Raw genomic sequence first — 15,307 nt, 5'->3', positions numbered from 1 at the left:
ATCCCCCACGGGCTCGGCTCCCCGGCTCCCCACCCGGCTCCCGGCTCCCCGCCCGGCTCGGCTCCCGGCTCCCCGCGGGCTCGGCTCCCCGGCTCCCCGGCCGGCTCCCGGCTCCCCGCGGGCTCGGCACCCCGGCTCCCGGCTCCCCGCGCGCTCGGCTCCCCGGACCCGCGCCCGGCCCGGCACTGTGACCCTGGCCTGGCACTGCGCCCCATTGGTTCCCGGCCCGGCACCATGCTCCCGGCCCCGCACCGGCCCCGGCCGAGCACCACCGAGCCCTCCTGATTTTCCCGGACATGCCCGGCTTTTGGGGATTTCCCCCCGGACGGGGATTTGAACCCCCAAAAGCCGGACATGTCCGGGAAAATCCGGACGTATGGTAACCCTAATTTATGGCATTGACTTCAAGGGGGGCAGGATTTCATCTCCACACTGTAGTTTGCCCCCTGCAGCTGGGTTCGCCTTCTCTTTGTTCTTAGAGCTGTATATATGATTGCAACTAAGGGCATGGCTACACTTGCAGATGTAGAGTGCTTTAAGATAAACCAGCGTCTGCAGTCTGTCCACACTGATAGCTTCAAGCGCACTGGCGTGGACACATTTGTGGCACTTGCAGCGGCATTTGGAGCGGTGCATTATGGGCAGCTATCCCAGCATGCAAGTGATTGCAATGTGCTTTTCAAATGGGGAGTGGGATGGGGTGGAGTGTGACAGGGAGTGTGTTGTGTGTATGTGGGGGGAGAGAGAGTGGGTTTTTGGGGGCTGAGAGCATGTCAGCATGAGGTCTTGTAAGTTCAGACCACAGCAGACTCCCCTTCTCCCCACCCCGCCTCTGTCTCTCACACACAGCATTCCACAGTAATGGTTACTTTCTCTCAGAGCAGATAAGCATGCCGGCTGTCGGAAACGGAGCTTTGAAAGGGCACATCCACATTCCTGCAGTGATTCAAAAACAATGACAAGAGTGGCCACTTGACTTAAGGGGATTATGGGACGTTTCCGGAGGCCAATCAGAGCACAGTAATGCAACACCTCGTTCACACTGACGCCAGGCATTGTAGCCAAGGTGCAACAAATGTTATTCCACTCACTGCGGTGGGGTACCAGGAGCACTCTAGCTGAGGAGTCAGAGCGCTCTACGTGCCTTGCCAGTGTGGACGGGTCGGGAGTTGGGCACCCAGGGCTGCTTTATGAGCTCTAACTCGCAAGTGTAGCCAAGTCCTAAGTGTTTCAGTAACATAAAATACTTTTTATATTAACTCATTATTAATAGTTCTACTCCTTGGATTTCCTTATCTTAGTGAAAGCTTGCTCTGTCATAATATTATCAACATAGCACTTTAAGATAAATCATTAAAATACACCTGAAGATTAAATCAGGCATATGAATTAACTTACGTGAAATTGAAGTGGCATTTTTTAATTAAAGGATAAACCACAGCGTCTACAATTGGGACCATAACAACAATCAGAATCGGGTTCACGGTCTGTTGAATGTAAAAATCCAGAAAAAAAAGTTAAGCACTTTCCAAAGTCTTTTTTAAAATAGTGATTTAAAAAAATGTAAAAATATCACAAATGTAGTTTAGTGTACCTGCATCTGGTCTGGCTGGATCTGAATAGCTCCCTAAGGAAAAGAAAAGGTAAATATATTTTAACATTAGAAGACTGAAAAAATGCATAAGAACAAATGAAAAGTCAATAATTCTTTAAAACTTTAAGTTAAAATAACCTACAAAGTTTCCATCCATTGTTGTGGCTTGTAATGTCCATCTTGATCCCTTAATAAAACAAAGTCATAATGAAATGCTACAATAAAGCAATCTGTTCTAGTTACTACTGAATTTTTTTAGAAAGGGAAGAATAGAGGGGGTGGGGAATCAATAATAAAGGAACACAAAAACTTTCCTTAGGATTACTTTTTCCTCTGCCAATCTTTGACAAAGGTCTGATCCTGAACTACTAAAGGAAAATGTTGGACTTGCAATGGGGTCTTTGGAGGCAGCTTTATGGCTGTCTTCCACAGTGTCTGCACTGGGGGGATCCTCCCCCAGACAGAACTGGGGCTTTTAGAGGCCTTTTATGCTGCTCCGGTCTTTTTTACCCAGCATATAAGAGCTGGAACCACGATAAGGATTTTATCTTTAATATTTTTGATGACATTGTGTCAACTTAGATTATTTTGTAATATATATGTTTGAAATATTAATTGATCATACACTTAAAGCTTCACAAGAGCAGCTAGTGTATAATAGGAGAGATAAATAAAATAACTTACTAGGTACAGTATATAAATAACTGTGTAATTCATAAGTACCATTTTTCATTATCACCAATTTAAATTCTGCCCACTGATTTCACAATATAATGATTGAATATAATTGTACATGTACTTGCAAAAAAATTACACTTTTTTTCTACCTTACCTGCTGATCAAAAAGTGCCCAGAACATGGGGAGAGGAATATACAGGAAAAGTACCCTCAAGACCATCTTAGTTTGTGTAATAAGTCGTTTCTATAGTGAAGAACAGTAAAAAAAAAAAAGTTGCTAAAAATAGGTAAATTCAACAAAACCACAAGTTTTTTATATATATAACACATATATATATATGTGTGTGTGTATATATATATACTAAGACTATTACTATTATTCATATTTTATTCATACTATTGCTATTCATATATTTTAATTCACATTAGAAACAAAGGTCCTGATCATGCAAGACTTGGACACATGCTAAACTTTACAGATTGTGTGTAGAGCTTTAGACTTCAATGGAATTATTTACAGTCCTTTAAAGTTAAGCACATGTGTAAGTCTTTGCACTACTGGGGCCTAAATTAAGGTGAAGATAAGAACATAACATAAGAACATAAGAATAGCCGTACTGGGTCAGACGTCTTCAGAGAACTATCCACGATGACTCCAAGGTCTCTTTCCTGATTAGTTGCAGCTAAATTAGCCCCCATCATATTGTATGTATAGTTGGGGTTATTTTTCCCAATGTGCATTACTTTACATTTATCCATATTAAATTTCATTTGCCATTTTGTTGCCCAATCACTTAGTTTTGTGAGATCTTTTTGAAGTTCTTCACAGTCTGCTTTGGTCTTAACTATCTTGAGCAGTTTAGTATCATCTGCAAACTTTGCCACCTCACTTTTTACCCCTTTCTCTAGATCATTTATGAATAAGTTGAATAGGATTGGTCCTAGGATTGACCCTTGGGGAACACCACTAGTTACCCCTCTCCATTCTGAAAATTTACCCTTTATTCCTACTCTTTGTTCCCTGTCTTTTAACAAATGGACAAAAACGGACAAAACGTGGGCAGGTGTGTGTGAGGAGAAAGGACAAGAGGGGTTATGTAAATAAAGTCCACTGTTACTCAGTAAGGTCTGTACATATATGTGATGGTTACATTGAACTAGACTTTGTTTTTGTTAGTTTGTGTTATTTTATCTCATTTCTGATAGATGATGCTTCAGAAACAAATTTTTAAGAGGGATTTGAACGATAAGGTGGTTTTGAGGAGTGTTTTCAATGAACAGGGGCTACATGGAAGATGTCATGTAGACAGGAATCAGAGAGGAGACAGAAGGGAGGTTGAGATTGTGTAACCATTGAAAAATCATCAGGGAGTGCGGAAGGCCACCTAAAAGGAGACATATAGATTGGGGATGAATAGCTGAACGGCTTTAAAAGCCATGACAAGGAGTTTGAACTCAGTATGGATTACCAATGAAGGAATGCAATATTATAATAAAGGGCCTGTGCAAAGCAACGCATTACTGCATTAGTTACATATTTTCAAGCTTATTTTCACAAGCAGGAAGGCTAGGAACCTCAGCTGGTGAAAAAAGTTATAAATCCTTGGTTTTGAAGGGCCTATGATAATTTCACCAACTGAGGTTGTTTTTTGTTTTATTAGGGTTGGAAGAGACCTCAGGAGGTCATCTAGTCCAACCCCCTGCTCAAAGCAGGACAAATCCTCAGACAGATTTTTTTTTGGCCCCAGATCCCTAAATGGCCCCCTCAAGGATTGAACTCACAACCCAGAGTTTAGCAGGCCAACATGCAAACCACTGAGCTATCCCTCCCCTCTAAATCAGTGGCAGAGCCAGGAACAGAACCCAGGTCTTCTAAGTCCTAGACCAGTACCCTATTCACTAGGCCACATTGATATTGCCTCCCTTATATTTTTTTTAATGTAAGCTTAGATTCTGGAGCACAATTCTGCAGCTAGAAGTGGATTCTCTGACAAATTTCTTGACCATGGAGTCCATAGGGCATTAACTACAATCCTCATTAGTGTAATGTGCATTGTTCGCATGTGTTATCATATATATTGTGTGTTTTCATTCAAAGTGTATTTTGAAGCTGGATTGTTTATATCAAGGCCATAAAATCTACACTGGAGATAGAATACTTGCTATCATCTTGAAACTGCTACCAGGTAATTTTAAATATTTGTTCTTAGAGAGAAATACATTTATGTTCAGCCCACTAGAGTTTCCTCAGTGCGATATGTGATCATGCACAAAGCCCTGATACCTGGAGGACAATCTGAAGCTACATTAAGCCATGATGGTAACCATCCTATCTTGCCAGAGCAGTAAGATCTAGCTAGAACACTAGCTTCTGATTACTATAGACAGACACAGCATTATCTCCCCGGTATTTGGTATGGGGTTGCATAACTAGTGAACAAGGCAGATGGAACAAAAAAGAAAAAAGGGAGAAAGGCATTATCTATCTATCCATGCACACGTGCTCATGCACACACAAATGATACTTACATCATACTTTTCACTAGCCCAGTCCAGCCAGTGTTCTCTTTTGGGGAACTGTTTTCTGCGATGCTGAAATCTGTTTTTAACAGCAAACTGTGAAAAGAACATTAATAAATTTGGATTAATTACACTGAATACCATTTAAACATGATGCAACAAATATTTGTAACTACAAGGTTAAAGTGACTTATAATAATAAGAGAAACTATCTTTCAGAGCAATTTATATTCTTTTTAATTTATTTTTATTATTATTAAAAGTTGAATGTTTCTAAGAAACTGTTTTAAACACTTAAAGGAAGTGTTCTGCTATATGTCTCATATGTCTTGGATTCAGGAAAACATTCCCAATATTAGAGGAAACCAAGCAATTCAGAAAAATAGGTAGTGCCTCTTAACACTGGGTGCTGCTGGGAATTCTCTGAGGCCTTGTCTACACAGGTTTTTGCAGAGTACACTTTCAGTGTTTAATGAAATAAGAAGATAGTTTCAGTTTTACACAGCAATTCTTCAGAATGGAATTACACTTTAAAGATAAATTTTGTTTACATGAAACATTAATATTTACTTTCTAATGAATTCCTCATGCCAACAACAAATATTATGTAGCTGTGCTAGAGTTACACTGGCAGACCTGTATGTGGGGAGCACAGGACTGGAATAACAGGGGTACTACAGGTCAGGATTGAAGGAACCTGCATTAAGCCCCACTGAAGTCTCTACCACAGTTGGACCCTGATCTTGCTTAAGGCCTCAAGGAACCATGATAATACAACTAACTACATAATAATAACTAACATTTACTGAAATTAAGAGACCTTAGCAGCTGGATTGTTAAAAAGAGGTTGATTTGAAATTAAGTCAACGCAGGAAAATTTAAGGGGTGGGTGGGTGGGTGTGTGATACAACTCATTAGGCTCAATTAAGAAAAATAAATCAGAGTGAGTCTCAAAAACTCAGAAGCTTCTTTTACACCAAAAGATCAGATTAATTATGACAGAAATAATTGCAACATTATGATGGAATTTTACTCCTGACTGAAATGGAAGAAACAGTTTGCAAACTACAAAGTTTATGAAGGTCATAAAAATTATCGATGGGTGATAAAGACTAACTCCATTTGAAAAGTCCAGCCATGCTTTTCCAGGTAGTCTGGCATTACTTACTCCAATGCATTTGGAAACCTGGAGCATTATATTGCCTTGAGGATGAGCTTTCTTGTACATTTTGCTTCCAAGTATGAACACCACTACAATAAGTAAACAGAAAAACATTTCAGGATTGACTGAAACTAGAGGAAAATACTTTGGTATACAAAACATAATGACAAAGAGGTTAAAACAAACCAAGCCTGAGTGGGAAACAGCATTTTAAAGAGCAATAAAACAGTTATTAACATATTTTTCAATTAATTTTTAATCAATCTAATATACTTTATCAGATTCTTAAACAGATTCTTATGCAGTCCTCATTCAGGCAAACATCTGTTGTCTTCAGTGAGTAGGCAGTTTGCCTGAGTAAGGACAAAAACAAAACAAAACAGATGGGGGCCTTAGGTCTGGGCCTGCTGAATTTCCCTAATACAACCTATAATTAAAGATGTAATTTTGGAAGAGCAAGTGTATTGGATATTGCAGCTATTTTATCCTCTATGGAACTCTGAAAGGGTTCTTATAACAAAATAATTCCTTGGTCTTTGTACTGCAATGCTCATTGAGCAGTGCAGCTGGTAAAATGCAGTGGTTTTTCATAAGCAAGTAAATGGTTACATACAGAAGGACAATGCAATATTTCACCAATGCATCTGAAATTACTGTATTAATATATTACTATTCTGTGCTCATCTTAATCTTGGATATTTGATTAAAGCTTTGAAAAACCTCCCTTATTTAAAGCTTTCACATTTATTTACTGCACCTGAATGCTCCAAATAGTACCACATAAGCTAAAGCAAACTATGTAATGCAGAACATTTAGGGTTTATTTGAGGTTTGGTCATGAACACAGATAAGGGGCAGTATGTTCTTGAGCTGCCTCTGGAGCAGCTCTCATGGGAGTTCCCCCACTGCTCCACGAAGGGAATAAACTGCACCAGGTCTATAGCACGCACAGAGCAGGCTCCCTGACATGCTGGCACAGCAATGTACATTGTGGGGGGTGGAAACAAGGCTCTGCCCACTCCCATCCATGTGCATGAAGAGGGATGTAATAGCTCTGTGGATCTTGCTTCTCCTCTGGTGCAATCACCCATGATGTGGGTAGCTGGTGCAGGGGCATACGGGAACACATCTTGCACTCCCTTAAGCCCTGGCACTGCCATGCAGGCCAGGCCACAATTTGACCCTTAATAGTAAAACTATTTTTATTAGACAATTTCTACTTAATTATCAGATTTTGATTTGACTGCTATTTCCAAAGCAAAGTTATCAAGCCTAATCCTTCATTTGTACCTCTAATATGAGAACTCTCTTACCCCCGATCAGGTTTTGGGATGTTGTGAAGGAGTCAGAACTAGTAACCTGAGGAGATGTAGTCCATCAATTTTCTACTTTAATATTTCTGCCATAGTTTGAACCTTGTCCATAATGCTATGTAACCCCTGATCAGTGATACATAAATGTATATTTATATTTTCCCTTTCTAGACTGCAGCAGCACACCCAAGCAATTACAACATATGGAGCTCTCTACCATGCAAATATATTTATCTGTAAGGTGTTAATTGGTAGTTATGCCAATGCTACATCAGGAATCCTGGATTATAAAAAACAAGGCAGCCTCCCCCTTTAACTCCACATTTCTAAGCAAATAGTCTTATTTCCCCTTCTCGTATAAAAAGTCACCAATATAATAAAGAGAATTTATGCAGTAAATAAACTGGAAAACATGCAACATACTCAGTGAAACGGCCATGAGTGCAGCAGGCACTCCAAAGGCCAGTGGGTAACACTGTTGCTTGGTGTGAATTCCACATTCTTCGCCTGAAGGAAATAAAACAGGGTTAGACAAGAGTTTTGTATACTAGTGTCAGCTAGCATTGAAGCTATAAAATTTACCTAGGAGTATACTAGCCTGCTAGCAACTAATCTGTCTTGCTCTGACAGGTTAGTCAGCCTTCTAATCAAACCATTAAATAAAGTCCTATCTTTCTTCCTTTGGTTGACTCTTTCTGTTCAAACCACAGAAGGCATTTTCAATGATATACCAGCAAAGAAGGGTCTCTCATATTTTTTCATATGCTCATCTGCCATCTATCCTAGGAAGGATAGCAAATTGTGTTAACTAATAATAAAATGACAGCAACGAACTGGAATAGAATGCCAGAAATCGAAAGGTCCAAGTCTAAGCTACACTTATTTGGGATCATTTGTATAATTCTCTTGTGGCTTTGCCATTCTTGAGAAAGCAGCCATTCCAAAGTCATGCCAATAAAATCTATAATCCATCGTACAGCACAACACATACTCCACTTACAGATGTATGTGTGTACGTGTGTGTATAGTCACTACACTATATAATCAGAGTTAAACATAGAAAGGAAGGACAGAAAAACAAGTATATTTAATCATGTACAGTTTATTAAGGAAAGAACCCAGATACTGGTGATTTAGAATTTGTTTTACATTTATCAAGACGTCGCTTCCATTAAAGAAAAATCAGTGAGATCTTTATAATTAGAACACATAAAAATGTCCATTTTGATAGTAGTAAATTTTTGACTTAATTTGTTGTATATTTTAAGTGTCTATGTGTCTATATATTATGTATATGTGCATCTTTTGTAATACCCTTAAACCTCTGAATAAAAAGCTCCCTTTCTTCTTTCCCTCTTCCCCCCACAAAATAGAGAAATCTAATGATATTATTTTCCCCTCCTTTTTTTGATCATTTTAGTGGTGATTTAAAAAATGCTGTGTTAAATATCACTGTAGAACAAAGCCTTCTTTGAGCTACAAGAGTCACAGCAGCAGTGCTGGCTTCTCCACCTTCCTATCAGGTGTGAAAGTAGTGCAGTCTCCATGGTCATTCAATTTTTAGCATCTCTGAGACTGCCAAGAAAGATGCCCATTAGCATCAACTATGACAGTGAGGTTTTGTGATATTGACATTTCTATATTAGAAATAAGCTGAAACTATAAACATGTCTCATAAGCCATCAGATGGTAATGACTTCTGGGTGGACTCAAAGTAGTTGCCTAAAACTAAAATACCCTTATCCAGTACTAATCCAATAAGTGATCCATCCCCGCTGCCTTATTCTTTTTTGCTATGCTGTTTAACCAGTTTGTAGACAACAACAGTGCAAGTTTACCTCTGAGAATTGGAGTGATTATAGTAGAGAGGAGACTTCCGGCATTAACAGACAAATAAAATAGAGAGAAGAATCTATTTCTTTGTTTTTCCTGCAGTGAGAGTAAGAAAATAAATTTTAAAAGAACTATTTAGAACATGGTTAGTCAGTATTATGTTGATCAGACTCCGCTGGCCTAAATTACAAAGTATGATTGGAGTCCGCCCAATATTTAGTACTGATGACACAGTGTATGTATTTGTAGAGAACACTGAGGTAGGATCTAGCTCTTCTTTTGGACACCCAAGTACCAGAGCAATGGACACCATCTGAAGATGTATATCTATTATTATTAAAAAATGAAATATGAGTCCAACCATGTTTGAAAAATATTGTTACCTGTTCCTCTTCAAACTGATCTCCACCAAATGCTGCTACACAGGGCTTGATTCCACCAGTACCAAAAGCAATTAAGATCAGGCCAATCATAGACAGACCACTGGGGAAGGGAGAAAATGTCACTCAGTTTACTTTAGTGTAGGTAAAGGAACATCACACAAGGAGAAATGCCCAGGCTTGCTAATAGCAACAGCATTAAACAAAGGAATTCTTAACTGTGTCCTAACATTCAAAAATGTCATTGACCGGTTTCTGGTCTATATATACCACTGGGGTGGCTTGAAGGAAATGCAATGGGCTGGAGAAGAATGATTCCGGTGCAGGACCAGCATAGGGCTGAGTTAAGCAGCCCTACACTGCCCTGATTAGATGCACCAGCTTGGAGGGCATGCTGGGGCCAGGGACACAAGGTGGTGCATTAGGGATGGAGGTGTAATTGTAGCACTAAGCACTATGGGGATTCTGTACTTCAGAGAGCCTATAGGCATCTCAGGCAAAGCTGCCATGACTTAAAGCAGCTGGGGCTGAGCTACCTTATACCAGGGCCATTTCAGGCCCTGCAGCAGCCCAGAATGCAGACAGTAGAAAGGTGACATAAAACCATCTTTGTCCCTGCTCATCCTAGCCTGTGCTTTCTGTGCTGGAAGTGCAGGACAGTCTCTAGCACATGATATTCTGCTGTGCCAGAAAGCAAAGATAAAGTAATGAACTTTAGCTTATTCTTAAGATATTCTTTCTTGGCTCGTTTATCTGGGAGAAATACTCTATTTTATTCAGGAGAATGATATACTTTCCTTGGAAATCAAGGTGTTGTTTTATGAAGCAATGTGAATGGTGTCATATGTTGCATAATATATTTCTGGATGTTAAAATTCCAGCTCCAAAATCAGATGAAAGTAAAATAGGATATTTTATTAACTACAAAGTTTCAGAGAACCTCTTTTGCACAGACCTTGTGCAGTGATGAAAATCTGTAGTCTGACTAGCAAAACTCATAAAATGTATAGTTCATACTCAATATAGAGTTAGTCTGCCTTTGTAATCATTCTCTTACAGAGCTCAGATTTAAAATAAAATTTGAATGAAATAGATCTGCCTTGAGGTAAATGACCACCTCACTTAAATTAAGTGAAATCAGTATGGTCTGAATTTTGCACACATCCTGTGAAACTTTTCAGATGCATAAAAATAAAAGGGAGAATTGTTTAAGTAGTGAACTACAAAGGTTCTCTTCTCCAAAACTATTCAGTCTTGGGAAAATTGATTGTGTAAATTCAAGCTGCTCTAGGGCAGGTTTTTAAGCAGCAGATCAATATAGGTTTCAGTGGTCTTTGCCACTGGGTCATAGGGGTCATATAACATGGATATGACAGCTTCCTTATAAAAGTAGCAGTAAATAAGGAGAGGCTGATCATTAGACAATTTAAGCAACAAGTACAGTACATTAAAGAACTAAATTATTCCATCATGCATTAATCTGGAAGACAGAAATGTGTAATGCAACTTACATGTGCAATGGAATGTTATCGGGAATTCCATCCCTGTTATAGTCTGTCAAGTCATTTATGGAACTTACTGCCATGATCGCCTGTCCAATGGTATAAACAATGGACAGGGAGATAATGGTCCTGTTGTAAAGGAAGAAGACAGAAAATATGTTTTTTTAACTGCACAGCTAACTCAGATTTCTTTCTAGTTCACAAGAATGTTTCAGGCAGAAAGTAATTGGTTAGAATAAACAGGATGAATAAATCCACCATGAAATAGCTATGAGAATCTTATCACGAGATACTGTAAATATATCAAAACATTTCCTGAATAATGAACAATTTATCCGATACCAGTTATACTTTTGACACTTTATTTTAAAAGTAGTCTCTACTTAAGCAAAATAAATAATTTAATTATATTACTTAATTAAATTAAAGTAAGGTAATGAGACAAAAGATATTAGAAAAAAGGCATGTATTCAGGCATTTTATTTAACATCTACATATTGTGATTGCACCATCTGTCAGTGCTTCAGTGATTGCCTCTTTAATAACCAAGTGAGGGGAAAAAGTAAGATTGTGAAAGTCCTTTTGTCCTATTTAATATATTGTGAAATTTAAATTGTATATGCATTATACCAACAATATGCAACCTATGCTCTGGGTACATAACCATTTATAGTTCTCTACTTTTCTTCATTGAAACTTCAGGGGGAAATTAATGAAAACTACACAAAAATATCTTCAGAAATAATGATAATAATCTGAGTGAACCAGCTAATGGGCTAAAGTGTATTCATCTATGAAAGACTAAAATTCAAGACTAGCATCAGGATAGTAGTGCCGACTGGTAGCACCAAATGTGACTATCTCTGTTGCCATTGCATTGGGCAACTGAGTGTGCATATTGTAGTGTGATCAAAAAATCATAAACTTTAAACTTGTGTCCATTCTTGTTTCACAAAGCCCTTAAACACGTTCTTTACTTTAACTTCAATGGGACTTAAACATGTGATTAAATGTTTTGCTGAATGTGTTCTTAGTACAAATCCACAAACATATACATTTTTCTCTAATCTCTGTCAGTTATAATAATTTTAGGCATTAGTCTTAACAGCAATAGGAAAAACATTTCAGATAGGAGTGTGATTTTGTCTGAGCTGACAGTGAGAAAATCTTGTTGCTGTTCTTGATTTGGGAGTCTCAGATACTACAGTGATAAGGGCCATGCAAGTAACAGAGAGACAATTTATGTCAGGGGTGGTCAAACTTACTGACCTTCTGAGCTGCACACGACAATCTTCAGAAGTTCGGGAGCCGGGGCACACCTGCTGGGGCTCAGGGCATCAGCCCCACTCCTGCTGAAGCTTGAGCCCCAGCAGGCATACCCCACTGGGCTGAAGCCCTGAGACCCCCCTTCCTGTTGGGCAGAAGCCCCTACCCCACTTCAAAGTAGAGGTCCCATGCTCTTTCCCCCCCGCCTGAATCTGGTAGGTGGAGAATAGGAGGGTACCTAGGGGGCTCCACGAGCCGCACTTTAACTGTAAAAGAGCTGCACGCAGCTCACAAGCCACGGTTTGGCCATCCCGGATTTATGCAATTGGTTCTGTATGATTTACGTGTATGTACAGCACATTGCAAAAATGCTATGTATCCTCTTCCACAGACCAGAGCTCCCTGTCCAACAAAGTATGGAGAAAGTCTCTGAGGGTACTCCCAAAAACTGAGAGTGTAGAGTAGATGGGTTACTTGAGGATTGAGCCTCCATGATATTAATGCTATAATTATTAGTACTTTGGCTAACCTCCACACCATCCTGTCTGTTAACCTTCCTCATGAACTTTACAGTAGTAGTTTTTTTGCTTTAAAAATTACTCAAAAGCATATTTTAGAAGTAAATCAAAAGTTTTATATTATTCCCACTTGCCAAGTCTCAAGTTCTAGGTTCCAACAGAGTAGTCCCAGTGATCTCATAGTTAAGCTTTTGCAAGATCAGGGATTTAAACAGCGTTAGCAATCTGATATAAATCAATTATTGTAATAAAAACACAGAATCCTAAAACATGGTGTAGTGGGGCAGCTGCCCCACTCCCTGAGATTATGGGCAATGGCAGGCCAGGGGGTCTGCACAGATGCACAGCCAATGAGAGAAGGGCTTGCTGGATGCCAATCAGGGCCCAGGTTGGAGACAGCCAATCAGGGCCAGGCTCAGCCCTATAAAAGGCTGCTCAGGGAGAGCACAGTCAGTCTGTCCCAGGCCTTTGAGAGGGGAAGGTCTGTCTCCAAGCTGGGAGGCTAGCACCGCGGACAGTGCAGTGCAGTGCTGGGCAGCCCGGGCGAATAAAGGGAAACTCCAGCCCGGTGTTTGCCAGGCTGCAGGCCCTCAGTGGAAGGGCCTAGTGGGTGCAAGGGGCCGTAGGGAAAGCGGCCCAGGGAAGCATACAGATGAGGTGAGAGAAGGAGGACAGTGAGGCTGCTGCCCGAGGGTCCCTGGGTCGGGACTCAGAGTAGAGGGTGGGCCTGGGTCCCCCTCCATCCCCTTGCAGTATATCTAGCTATTGGCTGTAGGGAGCGGCCAGTACAGACCACACCAGATCCCTGACGGGAGGGATTAGACTTTGGGGTGTGTGCTTGACTACGGTGGCTGGACAAGGAGATTGCTGATTGACACCCCTCCCCGCCCCCTCGGAAGGGGGTGTGGAAGGACTGAGGGGCACTGCTGGAGGGCAGTGGTCCCAAAGAGGAAGCCGCGAGTTGGTGAGCGACGTGGGCTCAGACACGCCAACCGAGGGCAAGACGACGATCGGGACACCACCAGGAGGGGGTGCTCCACTGGACTGAGCTAATTCCCAAGACAACCAGTAGGCGGTGATGAGTCCCAACCCCGTTACGCGTGGTCTGGATAAATGAGTTAGAAGTTGAAGGGTGGAATTCACAAAGGGGACACAGATGCTACTTTAGACCTCTAAGTCCAACATTTAGGTGCAACAGGCAATCACAACCTCCTGCTTGGCTGCCACATAACCCTTTAGATCAGGGATGGGCAAACTATGGCCTGGGGGCCGCATCCAGCCCTTCAAACGTTTTAATCTGGCCCTCAAGCTCCTGCTGGGGAGCAGGGTCCAGGGCTTGCCCTGCTCTGGCGCTCTAGCTGGGGAGCGGGGTCAGGGGCTTGCCCCGCTCTGCACATGCCATGGCGCCACGTGGCTCCAGGAAGCAGCGGCATGCCCCCACACACACACATAGGGGCAGCCAGGGGGCTCCACATGCTGTCGCTGCCCCAAGCGTCATCCGTACAGCTCCCATTGGCCTGGAACTGCGCCCAATGGGAACTACAGAGGTGATGCCTGCGGATGGGGCGGCGTGCAGAACCTCCTGGCTTCCCCTCTGCGTAGGAGCTGGAGGGGGACATGCCGCTGCTTCCGGGAGCTGCTTGAGGGAAGTGCCACCTGTAGCCTGCGCCCCTGACCCCCTTCTGTGCCCCAACCCCCTGACCCAGCCCCGATCCCCCTCCTGCCCTCCGAACCCCTTGGTCCCAGCCCGGAGCACACTCCTGCACACCCAACCCCTCATCCCCAACCCCACCCCAGAGCCTGCACCCCCAGCCAGACCCCCCTCCTGTACCCCAAACCCCTACCCCATCCCAGATCCCCCTCCTGTACCCTGAACTCCTGAGTTTTGGCCCTACCCAAGAGCCTGCACCCCCAGCCAGAGCCCTCACCTCCTCCCGCACCCCAACCCCCAGTTTTCTGAGCATTCATGGCCCACCATACAATTTCCATACCTAGATGTGGCCCTCGGGCCAAAAGTTTGCCCACCCCTGCTATAGATGCCTATGTTTCCCGCATTAAAGTCTTCAAAGAGCCTAAATTTCGGTGGCTGGGCATGCTCACAGCTGAGTAAATCTTGACATCAACCAGTAGATTGGTGCCTAACTAATTCCTAAGCTTCAGTGGGACCAGAACCTATGTATTCCTGGACTATCTTGCCTTCAGGGCCTGATCAGATAGGTATGCTTTGAGCATGCCTAAACCCCCACAAAAGACAATGACAACAGAGATGCCCCTTCCCCCTTATAACCTTTAGTTTAGTGGTTAGCACACTCACCCAGGACCTGGGAGACCCAGACTCAAATCTACCCTCTGCTTGAGGCAGAGAGAGAATTTGAATGTGGGTTTCCCACTTCTAAGGTGAGTGCCCTAACCACTGGGCTATGTAGTAGTCTGGGGCAGATCTCTCCTGCTGTAGCGGTTCTACTGTGTATAAATAATTAAATATTCAGCAAGAGGATTAGAACTTGGATCTCTCACCTCCCTGGTGAGTGCCCTACCCGA

The 15,307-nt window shown here is 41.9% G+C and overlaps 1 protein-coding gene across 1 annotated transcript in view; it reads right to left on the bottom strand.

Annotated features, from left to right (window-relative positions):
- The window catches only part of SLC15A1 (solute carrier family 15 member 1), a 53,134-nt gene that overhangs the window by 22,065 nt on the left and 15,762 nt on the right, over nucleotides 1-15,307 (bottom strand). The window contains exons 5-14 of the mRNA XM_034758222.1: nucleotides 10,992-11,111; nucleotides 9,484-9,583; nucleotides 9,106-9,196; nucleotides 7,691-7,774; nucleotides 5,961-6,043; nucleotides 4,802-4,888; nucleotides 2,427-2,516; nucleotides 1,737-1,781; nucleotides 1,595-1,627; nucleotides 1,399-1,487 (exon numbers count right to left, since the gene is read on the bottom strand). Of these exons, the coding sequence (XP_034614113.1) occupies nucleotides 1,399-1,487; nucleotides 1,595-1,627; nucleotides 1,737-1,781; nucleotides 2,427-2,516; nucleotides 4,802-4,888; nucleotides 5,961-6,043; nucleotides 7,691-7,774; nucleotides 9,106-9,196; nucleotides 9,484-9,583; nucleotides 10,992-11,111 (822 nt within the window). The remainder of the gene's footprint in view (nucleotides 1-1,398; nucleotides 1,488-1,594; nucleotides 1,628-1,736; nucleotides 1,782-2,426; nucleotides 2,517-4,801; nucleotides 4,889-5,960; nucleotides 6,044-7,690; nucleotides 7,775-9,105; nucleotides 9,197-9,483; nucleotides 9,584-10,991; nucleotides 11,112-15,307) is intronic.

This window comes from Trachemys scripta, chromosome 1 (genome assembly GCF_013100865.1).
Source record: "Trachemys scripta elegans isolate TJP31775 chromosome 1, CAS_Tse_1.0, whole genome shotgun sequence".
Classification (NCBI taxonomy): Eukaryota; Metazoa; Chordata; order Testudines; family Emydidae; genus Trachemys; species Trachemys scripta.
The sequence above is the reverse complement of the archived record's forward strand: the minus strand, read 5'-3'. Positions and strand labels throughout refer to the sequence as shown.